The 21,425-nt window shown below is 41.5% G+C and overlaps 1 protein-coding gene across 2 annotated transcripts in view; it reads left to right on the top strand.

Annotated features, from left to right (window-relative positions):
* The window catches only part of PACRG (parkin coregulated), a 545,678-nt gene that overhangs the window by 279,447 nt on the left and 244,806 nt on the right, over positions 1–21,425 (top strand). For both annotated transcript variants that reach the window (XM_055433658.2, XM_088840953.1), the window contains exon 3: positions 1,036–1,207. In XM_055433658.2, coding sequence (XP_055289633.1) covers positions 1,036–1,207 — 172 coding nt within the window. The remainder of the gene's footprint in view (positions 1–1,035; positions 1,208–21,425) is intronic.

Raw genomic sequence — 21,425 nt, forward strand, 5'->3', positions numbered from 1 at the left:
TAATTACAGTGATAATTGGAAGCTGGGTGCTTTCACAAGGACTTGAAAACTGGGGAAGTTTGCACCTCTTCCTGGGAACACTGCATCCTTTGCCTATAGGTGTGTTAAATCCACAGTCCTGGTCTACTGGCTTCTGTCCATCCATGATCTCACCACCCCGTCTGTCACCTGCAGGAACGGAGTCAGGTCGTGGATACGCCACACAGTGGAGATTTGGACTAGATCAAATCTGCGAGTGAAGAGCTCCCAGCGTACCATCTCTTTTCTCTCTTCTGGAATTTTTGTTCCCATTCCTTTTGGTGCTTGATACAACTGCAAAGGTCTGGACAGGAGGTCATGTTGGCATTACTGAGAGTGAAGTGTGTAGACGTGGAAAAGTGATATATCTCTGCCCCCAGAAGAAACAGATGAGAGATTTGGAATATTTTAATTTTCATGTGTCAATGGTCTGTTTAAGTTCAGCCCAATGTCTGTCTTTCCCATTTTTTCTTGATGGCCCCAACATTCTACTTGACATCCAGCTCCAGGAAACATCCATGGGATCATATTCTATCCCTCACTTTCATATTTGCCAGGTCCTGAAGACATAGCTCATAAGATATATTAATGTGCAATTAGATTCTTGTTTTTAGAAATTCAGACGCTAATCTCTTCTTAGCTGTCTTCCCCCCATTTTAAATCTTTTCAGTATACATACCATGGACTTGAACCCCTTTTCAGTTGTGCCTTGTGCCAAATGGTAAAAAAATTAACCTAGGACCCCACCCCCCTACCCCCGCAAAATACTAAAATGCTCCCAATGTAGATTATGATTTTAATCTGGTAAGATTTAAATAGCGATGGTTTTAACCTCATTTCTAGATTAACGACATGACAGTATACTTCCGGTCATTAGATGAGCTGGTTAATAAAACCTTCCTGAAGTTCTGAAGACCTTACTTCTCCTAAGTTGGTGACAGCTTCTCAGTTGGCCCAGCCACCCTTTGCCTCATTTTTGTTTTCACATGACATTTTTTTTTCTCTCTCTCCTTTCAGGTAGAAATTGAGAAGCTGGATTACCATCATTATCTGCCTCTGTTTTTTGATGGGCTCTGTGAAATGACATTTCCCTACGAGTTTTTCGCTCGGCAAGGAATCCACGACATGCTGGAACACGGGGGGAACAAGATTCTTCCTGTCATTCCACAGCTCATTATCCCGATAAAAAGTAAGTGAACAGGTGAAAAAAGCATCACTCAGGTTATATGCTGCCAATTACTGACAACTCGCTAATTAAGCAATAAAACCCAACAGACTGAGGTTTATCCTCAGGTTTTGCAGGAATTTTTATAAACCGACTTTTGGGGCCAGAAACTCCTGATCTCCTAATGTGTCCTATCAGGGCTCCTTAACTCCCAGTGGGCAGGCCCGGCCCCCGCAGTCCCCAGACTCCCCAGGGCTGCCAACATGCTGGACTGCGGATGCACAAGCTTTTGTCCGTGCTGCTGAGTGAAAGCAGGGGTCGGTGCCCCTGAGCTGCTCAGGGGCAGAGGAAAGCCCACCCCTTCCCAGCCAGGGCTTCTCCAGTCATGTCACCCGCTGGATCTGGGCCTGGCCGCCCCACGGCACATGGAATGAGCAAGTCCATGCTTCCCCACCCCTAGTTCCACTCACTCGAGGCTCCAGGATGGACCACTGCCCAGGTTGATGGGCAGGGTGCCTTCCTGGTCTCCCGGATACAGGGCAGCCCCACCCTCACCGTCTCAGGGGTAAGTCTTGCCACATGGTTTGACAGAGACAAGAACAGGCAGTTCAGATGGAGTCATTTTCTTCCCACAGTCTGATCCGTGGCCACTGTTTTATTGATTTACTACAGTGTCATTAGAATTCCCTATCTGGGGGCAGTGCTTCCATCACTGCTTAAATCAAGTCAGCTTAAAAACTTGCTCTCATGTCTTTCTCTCAGAGATCCGTGACTGACCACTCCCAGTTTCCACCAAGACATAGAAAGTGAAGCCAAACAAGAGGGCAGTGGAAGCAGTGTGGAAGGAAAAACCAGTCTTCAAAAGAGAGTGTTAGTCACTCTGTTGCATCTGACTGTTTGCAGCTCCATGGACTGGAGCCCACCAGGCTCCTCTGTCCATGGGATTCTTCAGGCAACAATACTGGAATGGGTAGCCATTCCCTTCTCCAGGGGCTCTTCCCAGTCCAGGGATTGAACACAGGTCTCCCACATTGCAGGCAGATTCTTTACTGTCTGAGCCAACTTTATTAAAAACCAATTTTCATTTCCACCCATGCATCAGCTGAGTGAAGGGGCTGATCTTTAAAGGCCTTCTGGAAGGATATATAATTCTGAGTTATATTGAAACCTTTTCCAGAAGTGATTTATTCTTTCCAACAAGTCATGATTTTTAAATATGTTAAATCCTAGTTGAAATGCTACATCTTCTAAAAATGACGTACCAGTTTTATTGATAAACACAAAAGGCCCAGAACATTTTACCCAAGAACTATCTTGAAAGAACATTATCCTTTTCTCCTGCACCCATCAGAATGGCCACAATTTCCAAAATCTGTTCTTTTCTTAACAATAAACTGTTCACGTTGGGATCTCTGCCTCCTCAGCAGTCTCCTCCTCGTAGCCCTGATGAAAACGCTGAAGGGCAGAAAGAGAGTTTCTAAGTTATACTTTGATTATACCATTTACAAATAAAACATCCCAAAATAGCATATTGTAGGCCAAGGTGAAAGGATTTTCAATCTTATTTGATCTAAGTGTTTTGAAAATACTTCAGTGAGTTAAGAGAGAAGGGATGTGTTCTAAGTACTTGACCACACCTTAGAAGTCATTTACTGATGAGTGAAAACATGAAGAACGCAGTAAACATGACCTGTCAGGGAATAGTCACTTTCAGCAATAAAGAATTCACCTGACAACATGCGTGAGACTCAGGTTTCATCCCTGGGTCGGGAAGATCCCCTTGAGGTGGAAATGGCAACTTGTTCCAGTATTCTTGCCTGGAGAATCCAATGGACAGAGGTGCCTGGTGGGCTTACAGTCCATGGGGTTGCAAGCAGTTAGACACAAGTTAGCCACTAAACAACAACAGCACATAACTGTTAATATACATGGATTTGATCATTTAAGGTTCCAGAAGCAATGAAAATCTATCTTGGGAGATATCCATGTTTGCCATCCTGGGCTTCTGCTATTATACACTTACCCTGAAATCTCACTCAGCTTGCTTCCTCTCAATTTGTCTGCTTCACTGAAAGGCAAACTTCTCTTGGCAAAGAATAGTGACTAACTATGCAAGGTCATCGGAGAAGGCAATGACAACCCACTTCGGTATTCTTGCTTGGAGAATCCCATGGACGGAGAAGTCTGGTAGGCTACAGTCCATGGGGTCGCTAAGAGTTGGACAGGACTCAGCAACTTCACTTTCCCTTTTCACTTTCATGCATTGGAGAAGGAAATGGCAACCCACTCCAGTATTCTTGCCCGGAGAATCCCAGGGATGGAGGAGCCTGTTGGGCTGCTGTCTATGGGGTCGCACAGAGTCGGACATGACTGATGTGACTTAGCAGCAGCAGCAGCATGCAAGGTCATGCACAGTTCCAGCACAGTGTGAAAAGCATTACGTACGTAAGCTACATGTTTCAGGTTGAACTCTGGAAGGAAGCTCGTTGATCCAGACGCAGGCTGATGCACGTAACTGGCGTAACTTATCACAGCCGTATGTACCTTATTTTCAGACCACACTACTAGGAAAATTTTGACTCATTCCAGGGGCAAAAATTAACCTTACCACTACCATCAGCTAGAAGTTCTTTAATAGCTTTTCTTGAATTCCAATTCAGAGATAATGAATATTTCTGAAGGCAAAGCAAAATATATAAACTCTCTATGAAACTGTAAATGGGATTACCTGCCTATGTATTTCTAGAATCTGGGGTTTATCTCAACTAAATAAAAGGTTGATAATACTGTAAAGAGAAATGGACACATTCAGTGTCCCTACGATTTCTAATGTAAAAAGGGATAAGAAGACATTTCACTGTTTTCTTTTCTCCTTTGCTCAAGACCCCAAGTGGGGTCATCAAGTAATAACGGGAACAGTGGACATTCATTTAATACCTTGCTCCCTTTATGATGCTTTATGGCATCATGATGCGTGTTCCCCTTCCCCCTCCCATTGTCTCTGTTCTACCTTCTTGAGTTGTTCTGGGTCAAAAAGTACAAAAAGTCCCCAGTATAGAGTATTCGGCGTTGGCAATGGAGCATTGATTGCTGAAAGCAACATCAAAACGTCGTAGGCAAGGATGAAATGGGAGGGACCCTCTGAGCAATCCAGACTGTGCACTGTAGACTCCGTGCACTCCATCCAGTGAAGAGAACATAAATCCATCAGAATCCAGCACAGCAATCCCAGGAAGAAGTCACTGGAAACTTTGCCTTGCGAATGCAGAAGGCGATTCCCCTAGCAGCTGGAAGACCAGGAGGCTCCAAGACCAACCTGCCGACTCGGGGTTGAGAACTCTCTCTCTCCAACGAAAGCAAGAACAGTAACAATAACCCAGCCACATGGGGGCCAGTCAAAACAAGTTGCTACACGCAGGGGAGAAAACATGAATTATCACAGGAAAAAAAAACAATACCTCAACAACGTTTTGCCTAGGATCCAGAAGAAACTCGGTACAAATGTGTTTGACATCCTCAGGATTCAGGAAGACAAGGGAGAAATTCACAAGAGGAGGCCAGACTCACGTGAAAATAGGCCAATGCTGAGTGAGAAAAGGAAAACCGAAAACGTTACAGCAGAATCAACATTCCCCACAGAGGCACAGAAGATCATCAACCGCACAACACGGAACGGCACACGCAGACCACCGCCTTAAGAGCCACCCTTAGAAAAGACAAGGATGACCAGCAGCGTGAGCAGAGAGTGTAAAGCGGAGAACAGCAACACCGGCAGGAGCTCAGAGTTACAGGAGGCGCCGGGACATCACCAAACAACAGGGAGGAGGTGACCAGGCCCGGGGCTGCAAAGGCGTTTCCAGAGAGCAACAGGGGCCCTTGCTTTGCAGGTGGAAAAGGTTCATCACAAAGAAAAACATCTGGAGAGCGGGAAAATGGTGCCCACAGAGAAATAACAATTGCACGGGCTAACAGACTTTTGTAAGAGTAAATTCCAGAGAGGGATGAGAATTGGAGGAGAAATAACTTAGGTGCATTTACCCATCTGAGTAAAAAGGCGTGACGTAATAAACGGAATGAAAACTGGTTTTAAAAAAAGGAGGAGTAGAAGGAGAAGACTGATGGACTCCGTGAGTGTAATGCCCACCTGTCCTTCATACAAAAGGTAACCGTGGATGTGCTGTAACTCTGAGAGAAAAGCCAAGTTAAGGATCCGGGAACGAGGGTGTCACAGTTTGAAAAGCCAGTTGCATTAAGAGTCACTAAATGTAGAGTTAGGTTTAAATAGTTGTTGGAAAAGAGTTTCAAAACTGCATGAAATGTCAAATAATTATTTTGTGTATATTGTGGCAACAACAACAAAAAAATCCAGAGAATTTGGGTATAAACCTTCAGAGTCAATGGAGAAGATAAAAGTATTTATAGAGTCTGTATTTTAAAAGAAGGAAATTGAGTAGGCGGCAAGGAAGTGCTAAGAGCCAAAAGCACAAAATAAGGTTAAAATGTGAAAGCAAATACATCAGCCATGAAAATTAAATTTCAGATTGGTTTGTGAAAAACAAAATCTGAATATAAACTCTCTTTACATATGAAAGCAAATAACACTTAAACATTCAAATTAAAAGCTATATTGGGGGAAGAAGAAGGCAGGAGTAGTTATTTTAATTTTTTTTTTAGAAAAGTAGAATTTAATGAAAAGTTTCTTGTGTGTAAAGAGGATGAATTTACATTGATAAAAATATTCACAATAAAGATGCTCTTGTCATGTCCCTCTGGGCTGTGTAATGACATTGTGTCTGGAAGAACAATCAGCTGCTAGACTGATATTTTGTGCTTCCGGAAAAAGAGCAAACCTCTTGATTGAGAGACAGTAAGAGTCCTTCCTCCATGGCCTGACCTTGGGCCCTAAAATCTATGAACAGTCTTTACCAAACCAAGGGGACTGCCTACCTTCTAAAGCACCACTTCCTGGCTTTACTGCTCACATGAATTGTTTTCAGACCCCAGGAGAATGAAGGTTGCACAAACAGTAGATGTGAAGCGGACCTGAGATGCTAATTTCTAACAAGCCCCCAGTTGAGGCTGCTGCTGTGGGGTCAAGGCAAGGCTGTGGGGTCAAGGTTATGCTGGAACTCCTCAGACTCTGCTGCAAGACCCTTGGCTTGAGAGCAAGTCAGGGAATGAGCTGGTAGAAGACAGATCCATGATCATTTTCTTATATGTAATAAATTTGGAAAATTGCTTCATTCACGATGTGACTAATTAAAGAAACATAAAGTTTGATTTTTAGACCCTAAAAGTATCTATCAATAGATTAAAATAGGTTGTATAATCAGATGAAGTACTGTGCTGTGCTGTGCTTAGTCGCTCAATCGTGTCTGACTCTTTGGACCCCATGGACTGTAGCCCACCAGGCTCCTCTGTCCATGGGATTCTCCAGGCAAGAATACTGGAGTGGGTTGCATGCCCTCCTCCAGGCGATATTCCCAGCCCAAGGATTGAACCCAGGTCTCCTGCATTGCAGGCAGATTCTTTACCGTCTGAGCCACCAGGGAAGCCCATCAGATGAAGTACTAAGGAAAGAAAAATGAAGCACTGTCAATGAGGCAACAACTGTTTAAAAAAGGCCAAAGGAGCATGGGAAAAAAGCAATAAGGTGACAAAAGGAAAATCAAATAATCCGTGATGATCACAGATACACAGGAGAAATAATCACTTATCACAAGAAAAGAGCCTTGCTTTGAAAACTTCTTTGAGAGAGAGTTCCCGCTGTCTGATTGTTCCAACAATATGGTCCTTGTGGGGGCTGTCACACATGGAATAATGGTAAGACTTTGCCTCTCTTACCCAAACTTGCCTTCTTTCTTCCTGCAGCCTTTCAATATCGTTTTATGCAAGCTTTGTATAAATCAGTAATCAATTGTTTCACTCTTGTGAGGACATAGTTGCTTTTGAACTATGGTTCTGGAGAAGACTCTTGAGAGTCCTTTGGGACTGCAAGGAGGTCAAACGAGTCCATCCTAAAGGAAATCAACCCTTAATATTCATTGGAAGGACTGAGGCTGAAGCTTCAAAACTTTGGCCACCTGATGTGAAGAGCCGACTCATTGGAAAAGATCCTGATGCTGGGAAAGATTGAAGACAGGAGGAGAAGGAGGTGGCAGAGGATGAGATGGTTAAATAGCATGACCGACTCAACGGACATGAATTGGAGCAAACTCTGGGAGACGGTGGAGGGCACGGGAGCCTGGTGTGCTGCGGTCCATGGGGTTGCAAAGAGTTGGACACGACTTAACGACTGAACAGCGAACAACTGTCCACTGCAAATTGCACAATTACTATGATTCCATTTTTTTCTTAGGCAACTTATTTTTCTTAGCATTGATCACTGCCTCTCATTTTGCTTGCTTGTTTTGTGTATACCGAGGGATCAAACTCACCTTGCATCTCCTGCATTGGACTGCGTATTCTTTATCTCTGTTCCACCTGAGAAGACCATATGCTTGCTATTTTTTTTTTCCAAATACTTCAGGATCTAGAAAGTGAACATTCTTTTCCCTGTGTTCAGAGCATCAGACAACTCATGGCCTCCCTTTCTGCCCCTGGAGATACCCCTCATGCCCTTCCCATTTCTGCCTCTTCCCCTTACTGCTCTTTCCTGTTTGACCTCTTTTTTCCTCAGCTGTTTGCCCTGTTTTCCTCCTTTCCTTTTTTAAAGTGCACATCTTCCAGTAGTTTCCTGTGAGTACGTGAAAGGTATATTTTTCAACCCTCGCTTGTCGGAAAAGTCTACCCTCACACTTATTAGTTTGGCGACATTGAAAATCATTTTCATGCGGAATCTTGAGGTCATGTCTCTGCTGCCTCCCGGGTCTTCACACTGCTTTGAAAGTCTCGATTGCTACCTGTTTCCAGCCACTTGCCTGTGGCTCGTTTCCCACAGCCTCCGAGAGCTTCCTGGCTGTCCTCTTTGTCTCTGGTAATGTGAAAATTCACGTTGATAGGCTTTGATGTGGCTGTGTTTTCCTTCGTTGTCCTGGGAAATTTCGGTTTAGAGACACATGTCTTCCAGCACTGGAAGCTTTTCATGTATTATTCCTTTAATGATGCGCTCCCTCTACCTTTTCTTCTCTGCTGTAATTCCTGTTACAATAATTGCACCTTGTGGACTGAATCTCTCATTTTGTTAGCCTTTTGCTCGTATTTTCCAGCTCTGTCTTAGTGCTACTTCCTGGGGAATTTCCTTGACTTTATGTCCCAGAAATATGATTGAATGATGTGTTAATTATCTAATTTTACCTTATTCTCAGTGTTGTTTTTAAATAGCATTTTGCTCCCTTTTATCGGTACGTTATGCTCATTCTTTTATTTCTCTGTGGATATTTACTATAGGTTTGTAGGCTCTGGGTGTCTGTGTATTGTTTTTTCCTTCCTAACTCATTATATCCTTCCCCCCCCCTTCACTTACCAATTATCTTCCTTTTTACTAGCTTTTATGACTTTCCCACTCCTGGATATAGATCAACAGGATGGTGTACTAGTTGTGAGTAGCTTCTATGTAACCAGACTGCCAGGCTTATAATCCTGCCACATGTAGCCACATGACCTGAGGCGAGCAGCTTTCCTCCGTGTAACACTGTTGTCTCATCTATAAAATGGGGATAATAGTATTCACTTATATTTTCTCTCTAATTTATTGTCAGCCAGTGGTTTCTGTATTTTATGTTTTATATTATTTTTTTAAAGTCTCACCTTATTTCTATTTAACTTCCCAACCCAGTGGATCTTCCAAACCAAGGGACTGAACCCAGGTCTGCTGCATTGCAGGCTGGATTCTTTACCAGCTGAGCCACCAGGGAAGCCCAAGAATACTGGAATCGGTAGTCTATCCCTTCTCCAGCGTATCTTCCCGACCCAGGAATCGAACCAGGGTCTCCTGCATTGCAGGCAGATTCTTTACCAGCTGAGCCACCAGGGTAGCTCTATTTAACTTTAAGTTTCAGTTCAGTTCAGTCGCTCAGTCGTGTCCAACTCTTTGCGACCCCATGAATCACACAGCATGCCAGGTCTCCCTGTCCATCACCAACTCCCGGAGTTTACCCAAACTCATGTCCATCGAGTCAGTGATGCCATCCAGCCATCTCATTCTCCGTTGTCCCCGTCTCCTCCCACCCCCAGTCCCTCCCAGCATCAGAGTCTTTTCCAGTGAGTCAACTCGTCGCATGAGGTGGCCAAAGTATTGGAGTTTCAGCTTTAGCATCAGTCCTTCCAATGAACACCCAGGATTGATCTCCTTTAGAATGGACTGGTTGGATCTCCTTGCAGTCCAAGGGACTCTCAAGAGTCTTCTCCAGCACCACAGTTCAAAAGCATCAATTCTTTGGCGATCAGCTTTCTTCACAGTTCAACTCTCACATCCATACATGACCACAGGAAAAACCATAGCCTTGACTAGACGGACCTTGGTTGGCAAAGTAATGTCTCTGCTTTTTAATATGCTATCTGGGTTGGTCATAACTTTCCTTCCAAGGAGTAAGCGTCTTTTAATTTCCTGGCTGCAATCAGCATCTGCAGTGATTTTGGAGGCCAAAAAAATAAAGTCTGACACTGTGTCCACTGTTTCCCCATCTATTTCCCATGAAGTGATGGGACCAGATGCCATGATCTTTGATTTCTGAATGTTGAGCTTCAAGCCAAACTTTTCACTCTCTTCTTTCACTTTCATCAAGTTTATACATTTTAAATTTTGTATTGAATTATAGCTGATTTGCAATTTTATCTTGGTTTCAGGTATACAGCGTAGTGATTCAATAATTTTACAGGTTATACTCCGTTTCAAGTTGTTATAAAATATTAGCTTTATTGCCTGTGCTGTGCAGCATGCCCTTGTAGCTTCTTTATCTTGGGCATGTGCTTTGTCTCTCTGAATACAGTGCACCTGTCCCATCCCTCCCACTTCCTTCTCCCCACTGTTAGCTACTGATTTCTTCTCTTAACCTGTGAGTCTGTTTCTGTTTTGTTATGTTCATTCTTCTGCTTTATCTTTAGATGCAACGAATAACTGATAATATACAGAATGTGTCTTTCTCTGACTTGTTTCACTGAGCATAACATCCTCTAGGTCCATTCACGTTTCGGCAAATGTCAGAACTGTATTTGTTTTATGGCTGACTGATAGTCTATCACGTAGGTATACACCACATCTTCAATGCAGTTGGTTTATCCAGATGGGATTCCAATCGTATTATTCAGTCTAGCTACTATAATCCTCCTTTCACAGGTGACAAAACTGGGGCATGTGAAATTTAAGAAAATGTCCATGTCATGCAGTTGCCAACCGGTGGACCTGAGGAGGTGAATCCTATCTGGATCTCCTGAGCGTCTTCCCTTCTTTACAAAGCTCAGTGCCACATCCACGACAAGTGACATTTTTTAGACACGTAGAGAATATTCATAAAAATTAGCCATATCCTATGCCATAAAACAACTCTCAAAAAGTATCCAAGCATGGAAAGCATACGAAGGATGTTATATAACCAAAATGCAATTTATGTTAGAGATCTTTTTTTTTAAAGCAGTAACTAAAACTTTCCCATACATTTTGAAATTGACATGTACTTTTACATATCCCATGAGTCAGATAAGAAATTCTAATGAAATTATTAAGGATTCTAACTGCATAATGCATAATGTTAGAATCCTTAATAATTTCATTAGAATTTCTTATCTGACTCTAAAGGAGATCAGTCCTGGGTGTTCATTGGAAGGACTGATGCTAAAGCTGAAACTCCAATACTTTGGCCACCTCATGCGATGAGTTGACTCACTGGAAAAGACTCTGATGCTGGGAGGGATTGGGGGTGGGAGGAGAAGGGGACGAGAGAGAATGAGATGGCTGGATGGCATCACCGACTCGATGGACATGAGTTTGAGTGGACTCCGGGAGTTGGTGATGGACAGGGAGGCCTGACGTGCTGTGATTCATGGGGTCGCAAAGAGTCGGACATGACTGAGCGACTGAACTGAACTGAACTGCATAATGATGAAAATATCACATAAATTACATATTAAAAACTTACAAAAATATTACATTAAAATATAACTAAAAGTATATTAAAATATTTAACACATATGAGACAGTAAAATAGGATTAGAAAGAAATATGTAGCTTTAAACATGTTATAAAAAAAAGAAAACAAGAAAAATAGTAAATTAAGTATCCCTCTCAATAAATGACAGGGAGAACAGTAAAAGAAAGTCAAAGGAAGAATAAATTATTAGTATAAAAGCACAATAAAATAAAAATAGGATACAGTCATGCAAGTGGGAGCATTAAAACTAAACATTGATTGGTTTCTTGATATGATTTATAAAATTGATAAACACTTATAAAAGTTAATAAAAAAAGTGGAAAAAATAAAAGGCGAAAATAGCCAATGTCAGAAATGAAAAAGGGAATGTTATTTAGGCCCTACAGACATTGATAGGATATCTTGATAGTATATTATAAACAACTTTATCCCTAAAACTTTGAAATTTCAATTAAATGGTCAAGTTTTTGGTATATGTAACTTACCAAAACTGACACTGGAAAAATAAAAAACTAACTTACCAAAACTGACACTAGAAAAATAAAAAATTAGTTAAAGTACATAGCGTAGTGTATCAAGTGAAGAAATTAAAATTCGTAATTAAAATTCTTCATACAAAGATAATAGAAGACTTGGTTAGTTGTGCCAAAGACTTAATGAAAAAATAGTTTAAATCTTCCTCAAATTTTCCCAGATAATGAAAATAGAGAATTTAGATTCTATATCCTTTTATGATGCAACATAACTTGCTACCAACAAGGACATTACAAGAAATTACAAGAAGGAATCTTCCATAACAATCTCATTCATAAATATTAATGAAAAATTTCTGAACAAAATTACTAGTAAACTGAATCCATTGATATATAAAAATGATTAGTATGTCATGACAAAGTTGGTTTTATTTCAGGAAGATAAGATTGGCTTAACATTAGTAGAATCAGTTAATGGCATTTATATTTGTGTATTAAAGGGTAAAAATCAAGCATCTCAAATGATGGTAAAAAGCATTTGATAAAATTCAACACCCATTTCTATTTTTAAAACAAACTAAGAATAGAAGGAAATTCTCTTATTTTGATAGAGGGAATCTTTAATTTTATTTTTTCAATCAGAGCAGGCTAGTTTTTGTTGAAATAACAACCAGTCTCCAAAATCAAAAGCTTAAAACAGTAAGTGACTTAAAGTTCTTTCTCATATCTGCTGCATGCCCACTGCAGGTTGGTGGCGATGGAGGTGTGCTCTTCACTATAGTTGCTTAGAGGCCAGAATGTTGTAATTCTACCATGGACATTATGACTAATAAATTGTGGAGACTCTCAATTCTGATTCCTTTAAAGAGTGTCAGTTCTGATTTTAATGGACAGTTAACCTGCTAAACACAAACTCTAAACTTTGTCTTCCCTGTGGTGAACAGCAGGCTAAGTTCTTTCATCTTCCAACTTCTGCTGAGTTTCCATGCCTACTGGGATCTCTCTCAGGTGCGTTATCCTTAGAGATCAGCTCAGGCAGAAGTTCCAAGCAGATTTTTTTGTTTACTTCATCTGTAGGTCTCTATCTTCCAGAATTCCCTCCTCTAATTTTTTTTATTATGCTCTGCCAGCCCAAAACTCTGTTCTCTGATACCTCAATTAAGTGTACCTTCTGTTTCCTTCTGCCTCAGGACACACACCTTAGTTTTTAGAGATAAAAACCTTTCGGCTCACACGTCTTACCTAGCACACTTCCATCTTGCAAGGACGGACTCCCGTCCGGCTTCTGCCTACATGCCGTTCTTTGGCGTGACAGTCAAGGGCTCCCATTAGGTCTCTGGCTGTGTATTATGTTCTTGACTTAGTTTCTTCCTGTTTGCCTTCATGCACCCCATTCTCTAGCCGAACTGATTGTGCTATAGAACTTGTCTTGTGCTTTTCTAGTTGTGCGTCTTTGCTCACTTTGGAAGCACACCCATTCTCACACATTAGCAGATGCCTAAACTGTGAGTGAGAAACTCCAGTGTTCTTGCCTGGAGAATCCCAGGGATAGGGGAGCCTGGTGAGCTGCCGTCTATGGGGTCGCACAGAGTCGGACACGACTGAAGTGACTTAGCAGCAGCAGCAGCAGCAGCAAAGTGTGAGTGTTAGTCACTCAGTTGTGTCCAGTTCTTTGCGATCCCATGGCCTGTAGCCTCCAGGCAAGAATACTGAAGTGGGTAACCATTCCCTTATCCAGGAGATCCTCACGACCTGACCCAGGAGAACCTGAGTCTTCTGCATTGCAGGTGGAGTCTTTATTTGAGACACCAGGGAAGCCCTGAAGCAGCCTTCAAAACCCACTTCCAATAGGAATTGTCTTGAGATCTTCTTTTGACTCTTCTCTCTCTCCCTAGTCCTCTCCACACCCTGCCCTCCTGTTCCTACAGAACTTTGTATCTTTCTCTCTTATGTCATTTAGAATATAACATTAGAAAGTAATATATACCCACTCAGATGGTAGAAACCTGCCTGCCAATGCAGGAGACACAGGAGACACGGGTTTGATCCCTGTCTTGGTAAGATCTCCTGGAGAAGGAAATGGCAACCCACTGCAGAATTCTCGCCTGGAGAATTCCATGGACAGAGGAGCCTGGCGGGCTACAGTTCATGGGGTGGCAAGGAGTCAGAAACAACTGACCAACCAACACTTTGACTTTCACGTCATTGAATGCACTGTCTAGTACACAGTAGATGCATCAAAATATCAATATTTTCAAAATTAATCAGCTACATACCTGCTGTCCATGCTGAAATGTGTATAGGTATCATAGTCAAAAGCATGAAGTGGCCATTCAGGCTTGCCTTTGTACTGCATATGATATAAAAACCACCTCGTAAGAATCCTTAATATGAAACAACAAATAAAGCGTATAATGATAGAATGCTTTCCACTTATTAGAGGAATTATTTAAGTAGTGAGAGTAATTGTTTATTCATCTACATTGTTTTATGTGATGCCTTTCGTTTGTAGCACGAACATACATTTGTGAGATGGCCCACTAGGAGGCAAGGTGACCTGGCTGCTAAAGAATTACAGAAATATCACTGATCTACAAATAGACAGGACATTAAACAGTGGCCTCATTAGGAGAGCTCTAATGAGTTGAGGTCACCCAACTATAAAGGACAAACATGCACAGACACAGCTGAAGCAATTTAAACAATAACATTTTCAAAAGCAAAATTGGTCTTTTTAAAGAATGCTCAGTGGGAAAAAATATACCAAGGAAAGATAAAATACGAGATCACAATACAAAAATTATTTTGAGAATTCTATTTAATCAGAAAGCAAGTCCAGTTGAAATGAACTGTTTTTATGATCTAATAATTTTGCTTATATCACTTGAAATTTTATGAGTAAGTTATTTTTAAAATGATAAAAAGTAGTAATTTTTTAATTTAAGAAGAAAATACATAATTTGTTCTAAAAATATGAAAAAAGGGTGTATTATATAGGATTATTATGGTTACAAGACACAAAAAAGAAAATGAATTCAAATTATCGTAAAGAATCAGGTTTGCTTAATAAATTCACATAGCTCAACTATCCTTTGGCCACCTGATGCGAAGAACTGACTCACTGGAAAAGGCCCTGATGCTGGGAAAGACTGAGGGCAGGAGGAGAAGGGGACGACAGAGGATGAGATGGCTGGATGGCATCACCGACTCGATGGACAGGCGTTTGATTTTCCAGGCAAGGGTACTGGAGTGGGGTTCCACGGCCTTCTCTGCACCAGGTACCCGGCTCCTCCCGAGCAGGCCTCGGTTACGCAGCTGCGTGGAACCACTGAGTCTGCCGACACACTGTGAAGGGAAGCAGCCATCTGTGTTCCCGTCACACTCATTTCAGAGCAAGTGCTCAGTCCGCTCTTTTCACCCTCATGTGGACGTGAATTTGGTATCTACTAGGAATGAGAAATGGCACCCCACTCCAGTACTCTCGCCTGGAAAATCCCATGGACGGAGGAGCCTGGTGGGCTGCAGGCCATGGGGTCGCTACGAGTCGGACATGACTGAGCCAACTTCACTTTCGCTTTTCACTCTCATGCATTGGAGAAGGAAATGGCAACCCACTCCAGTGTTCTTGCCTGGAGAATCCCGGGAACGGAGGAGCCTGGTGGGCTGCCGTCTATGGGGTCGCACAGAGTCGGACACAACTGAAGCGACTTAGCAGCAGCAGGAATGAGAAATGGTCCTTTTCCATGTGGAGCCACTTAAGAGTGTAGGCTTAATCTATATATTACTGCAGCAAACTGATGCTCCCGAATGGGAGCTCATGGCTACTGAGGGCCGTGGAATCTGGAATCGCCCATTTTCTGAGGGAGCTTCAGTAGGTGGTACTAAAGACCGTGTTTCTCTGTGGTCTCTGGAAATTAGCGTGGCTGCTGGAGAATGTGGACCTGGCTTCTGGGTTCCATTGCTGGCTCCACCGTTTTGCACAGATTGGTCCATCTCCTCGAGTTTGGGAGATTGGTTTTCATCTCCAGGACAAGGGAACCGATGCACACCCCTAAAGAGTTGTTGTGGTCACTAGTGGAAGCTGCGTAGAAATGCCCAGGTGACGTGATAGGCGGGCTCTTCCGCAGTGGCGCGCCATGTTGAATCTGGGCCATCATGGCGGGGCTGTGAGTCCAGCCGCCTGGAGGATGCTGCTCACTGTGCTTCCTCTCTGTCCATTTGTCTCCCTCTTAGCCTGTCAGCCGCGTTACTGCCTTTCATTCTCCACTGAAGAGCGTCGTAATGTAAAACCCGGTGTCCCTCTGCATGAAGCCCTACAACATAAATAATGCAGAAGTGGACGCAGGGTGATAGCAGTCTGAGGCAGAGGTTAGATACTCTCAGAAGCGTTTAAATAGTTACCTGCTCACTTGCCAGAAGAACAATTCCTGCCAGACCTGTGAGGGTGAATAAAACCCAGGTCTATCCCTACGTGAATAGAGAAGAAGACTCAGAACGATCCAAAGTAAAAATGATGAGAATGGAGATTATAGCTGTCCATGCCAGAAGGTCACAATAGAATGAAGGAGAGAGCTAAAATGAGCCTTACTGCATTTCAAACGGAATCCACTGCATATGGCAGTCCCTTTCCCATTCTTGAACAAACACTCTATCGCTCTTCCTGTGTAGTTGAGAGCAAGGACTCTGAAGTCAGACTCCCTGGTCAGAACTCTAACTCTGCCACATACATACCAGCTGTCAGACAAGTTCACCACTTGGGGGCTGAATTTATAAAACTGATTAGTTAGTGATTAAATGAGAAAGTACATTTTAAGCTCTTAGCAGAGGCTGTCGGATGTGATAAACATTAGGGTCGTCCTTATCATCACCATCAGCATCATTCTCTACTGGATTGTGGCGACAGATTTTGGGTACACAGGATAAAACCTCACATCATTATCTTCATCTTTCCACAGGAGAGCTGAGCTTTAGTCAGGGAACCGCACTACTGCAGAGTGTTGCTTGCTTTTCTGTGTTGTTGTTTTTTTTTTTTTTTTTTCAAAAAATGCCAGGAAACTCACCTGCATCAGGATGCTTTGTTCACTCACGTCCCAACAGGGGTCTAGTTCGATTGCTCAAAGTCCATGCTAGAGCCTGTGCTCGCTGTGCAGCTCTGACCATCTCTCCTGAGCAGGCCCCAAGTCTGGGGCTGGTATCCATCAGGATTTGGTGGGGTGCGAAGAAGTGGAGTCTAACCACAATAAGCACAGGCTTTGGGCTCATGCAAACCAGACCCCAGCTGGCCATTAACTAGCTGTGTGGTTTTGATAAATTAATTATTTCACCTTTACTAGGGGTTTGGGAAAAAAACTTCCCAAGCATTCAGTAAGGATTCACAGATCATATGGGGTGGAGGTTTAGCACAGTGCCAAATCACGTTGGTAATAATAGTAAAGTATTATTTTTACCTCCTTGGTGTTCCTTATGGCATGTCTCTACAGACATCCTAACTCTGGGTCATCAAAAAATTAATAGATTTAGATTTTGTAACTTTCATCCAAGTTACAATCAAAATGTTGGATGGAAATTGAACTTGGTCAAGTATGGACCATTGCAGTATTCCAGTAGGGACAATTCAGGTTGATACTAAACCATCAATAACATGTTGCTTAAATTCAGTTATTCACAACATAAGGAAAAAAGAAAGTGCTTAATTCTCCAACCATTTCTGTATCTTTCCTTGAAGAGAATTCTTGCCAAATGCCTTGCAATATAGTCTTTTATGATCTCTTTTGTGAGTGAATTTGTTAGAACGCATGAGATAAGCTTGGCCTGACATTCCAGAGAGCTCACACTGGCTCCTAGTAACCATGCTGTCTTCCTGGAAGCTCTCAGATCACTTGCTTAAATAGTAATAATTAGTCCTAGAATTGTACCAGATATCAATGTCAAGCTTAAAGAGAAGTCACTCAGTGGTGTCCGACTCTTTGCGACCCCATGGACTGTAGCCTACCAGGCTCCTCTGTCCATGGGATTTTCCAGGCAAGAATACTGGAGTGGGGTGCCATTTCCTTCTCCAAGGATCTTCCTAACCCAGGGATTGAACCCGGGTCTCCTGCATTGCAGACAGACGCTTTCCCATCTGAGCCACCAGGGAGGCATTTCTTCTTTGGAGAGGAAAAGGCAGCTCCTTTTTGGAAAACACTGTGTTTCCTCATCTGTTCCATGGCACAGCTTGCAACTTTCTCGTTTCGTGGATAGCCTGGGTGCACTCTACCTGTCTTCATAGTCTGCTGCTTCTGCTTCTGTTAGCTTAAAGCTAGTTCAGACTCAGACACCTGTTCTCAACCAAAGGGAGAAACACAACCCTAATTCTTAGAAGCAGTGCCTGCTTGTCACAGCAGATTGTCACTTGGTTTTACTCAAGAGTGGTCCCAAGACTGGCCAACTCCTTCATCTGGTTGTTGTTCCACCTGTCACCCATTCCTTCAAGTTGAGTCGAGTCAGCAGCATGGGACAGGGGAGCGGGCCACTCCCAAGAAACAGATCCTCCTCTGCTTTTTGACAAAGTAGGGTACTGATAAGTTTACTCTCAGATACTGTTAGAGACTTCAGACAAATATGCATGAGAGCAAACACAGGCCCAGCCTTGCTTGCAGGAGGATTGAAGAAGAGTCTTGAATGACATTGTTCTTCAGGTTCCTCTGTGTCTAGAAAGGTGTGAGTACTAAATAGATCATGCTACTGACTTGCTGTGATTCATGGGGTTGCGGATAGTCAGACACGACTGAGCAACTGAACTGAACTGAACTGAACTGACTGTAATGTGGAGACCACCTTGGTAATTGGTGGTCTCATTTATTTCAGCAAATTATATCAATTGTGTATCTATCTTTAAAACTGTTTAGTGGAAAGAAAGGCCAAGTACTGTCACCAAATACTGAGTTGTATTCTATGGTCCCGAAAAGTGAAAAAATCAAAGTGTTAGTCACTTAGTCGTGTCTGACTTTAGGCGACCCCACCAGGCTCCTCTGTCCATAGAATTCTCTAGGCAAGAATTACTAGAGTGGGTAGCCATTCCCTTCTCCAGGGGATCTTCTCGACCTAGGGATTGAAACCAGGTCTTCTACATTGCAGGCGGATTCTTTACCATCTGAGCCATCAGGGAAGAATATAATCTTATCTATCAAACAAGGGGGAAAATTACCCATTTGTAATAAAAAAGCTTTGATGGAAAATCTGAATTTTGCATAAAAATAATCCTTTCTGTATGAGATTGGAGAAAAAATGATGCTTTTCTTATAACACTTATTGGAAAACAATTAATTTCAGAAAAATGGTAGTACTTTTAATAGACTTACTCCGTAAAATAGCTAAGCTGATTCTCTGATGCTTTAATTGAGAATTCAGGCCACATGATATTTATTTGTATAGCAGATGAGTTCTGTTTTGGAAGGAGAGTAATTTCTATAATTTTGAAACCTAAATTTGGTTTGAAAGCATATTTTGAATTCATTATATTCTGAAAATTAAAAATGGATATGTTTACTGCTCCTTAACTAGCAAAATTTATATTCATTTCAGTTTAATTCAACTAATATGATATTGGTCCCAGCAATGTAATTATTAATTAAATATTTCAACATCAGGAAAAATAATACATAAAATACTTTAGGATATCTATAAGAGGAAAATCATAAAGACAGAAAGTAGATGAGAGCTTACCAAAGGCTCACGGGGAAGTGAGTGGAGAGGGCTTTTTTTTAAAGAGGTATAGAGTTTCTGTTTTAAGTGATTAAAAATTTGGAAATAGTGGTGATAATTGTACAATATTGTGAATATAACTAATGCCACTAAATTGTATACTTAAAAAGTTAAATAGCACTTTATATTATATATATATATATATATATATATTCTACACAGTAAAATTAAAATACATAAGATATCAAAATAAATAAGAATGATTCAAACACTAGTAAACCTAACAAAGGGCGTCCCTGATAGCTCAGTTGGTAAAGAATCTGCCTGCCATGCAGGAGACCCCGGTTCGATTCCTGGGTCGGGAAGATCTGCTGGAGAAGGGATAGGCTACCCAATCCAGTATTCTTGGGCTTCCCTTGTGGCTCAGCTGGTAAAGAATCCACCTGCGATGCAGGAGACCTGGGTTCGATCCCTGGGTTGGGAAGATCTCCTGGAGAAGGGAAAGGCTATCCACTCCAGTATTCTGGCCTGGAGAATTCCATGAACTGTACAATTCATTGGCTCACAAAGAGTCAGAAATGACTGAGCGACTTTCACTTTTACTTTCAAACCTAACAAAAGTACACAGAATCTACCTGAAAAGTATTCTATAGCTTTTCTGAGGAGATTAATGAAAGAAAAATAGGAACAGGTGAAGAAATACATGTTCCTGAATGGAAGGATGGCCATTTCTTGCTGTTTATTCTCTACATTTGTTGGAAATTTTATCAAAGTGCCAAACATACTTTTTAAGCATATCAAATTATTCTAAAGTTCATTTCAAAATGTAGATGCCAACAGATACCTGTGTAGCACAGGGACTCAACTCATTGTTATGTGCCGGCCTGGATTGGGAGGGGGTTTTGGAGGAGAATGGATGCATGTGTGTGCGTGGCTGAGTCCCTTCCTTCAGTTCACCTGAAACTGTCACAACACTGTTAATCAGCTGTACCACAATACAAAATATTTTTGGCATTAAAAAAAATAAACAAGTTTTAAAAAAGGACAATCAAGAAAATATTGAGAAAGAACAAGGAGACAGGGCTAGAATTCTGCTACATTAAAACATAAATTATGATCATGAAGAATATTTTAAGTAAGTATGCAAAGTATGTTAATTTTTTTTAAAAGGTAGTGTAAAAAAGAGTATTTTTAAATGGAATAAAGTCCAGTGTCTACATATGCCCATGGATAAGATAGGTCTCTATTGTCTGTATCTGAGCTTAAAAATCTCCAGCTTTTACTGTGTTTACATTCTATTTTCAAAATAAGAGCATAGCGAAAATACACTTTATAACCTCCTTCTTTACTCAACTGTATCTTATAAACATTTTCCTATTTTTCAAATATTTTCTATTACAGATGACTTTAATAAGTTTATAATGTTTCATTTAACAGATATACTAGATTTTGCTTAAATCAGTGTTTTGAAAACATTTAGTTTGCTTCTCATAATCATTAATAGTATTGATAACATGCTTCCCTACAACTCTTTCCGCACAGCTTCATCCTTCCTGTGATTAAACGCCCAGGAGTGAATTGCTGGGTCAAGTGTCCATGCGTGTTACTACAGCAAGTTTGTAACGGTTTTCAATATGGTACTAGGAGAGTGCCTCTTTTCCCAGGCTTACTTCCACACCGAGCATTAAATTTCCAAAAACTTTTTGTTAATATGATACTCAAAATTATAGAGAAGTGTTTCCTTTCATTTGATCATCAACGAAGTTGAAATGTTGTTCTCTTGTGTTTATGAATTTGTGTATTATCCATTCATATTATTTGCCCATTTTTTAAATTAACAGGCTCAATCTTTCCTTGTGATAGCTGTTTGTATATCAAGGATATTAACATTAATACCATATGTCAAAAAGATTTTTTAGAATTTGTGGTATGCTTTTGCATTTTGTGTGGTGTATCCAATTTTAAAGGAAATAGAAATGTTTCTATCTGATCTGCAGT

This window comes from Moschus berezovskii, chromosome 10 (genome assembly GCF_049115385.1).
Source record: "Moschus berezovskii isolate FMDL1 chromosome 10, NW_MosBer_1.0, whole genome shotgun sequence".
Classification (NCBI taxonomy): domain Eukaryota; kingdom Metazoa; phylum Chordata; class Mammalia; order Artiodactyla; family Moschidae; genus Moschus; species Moschus berezovskii.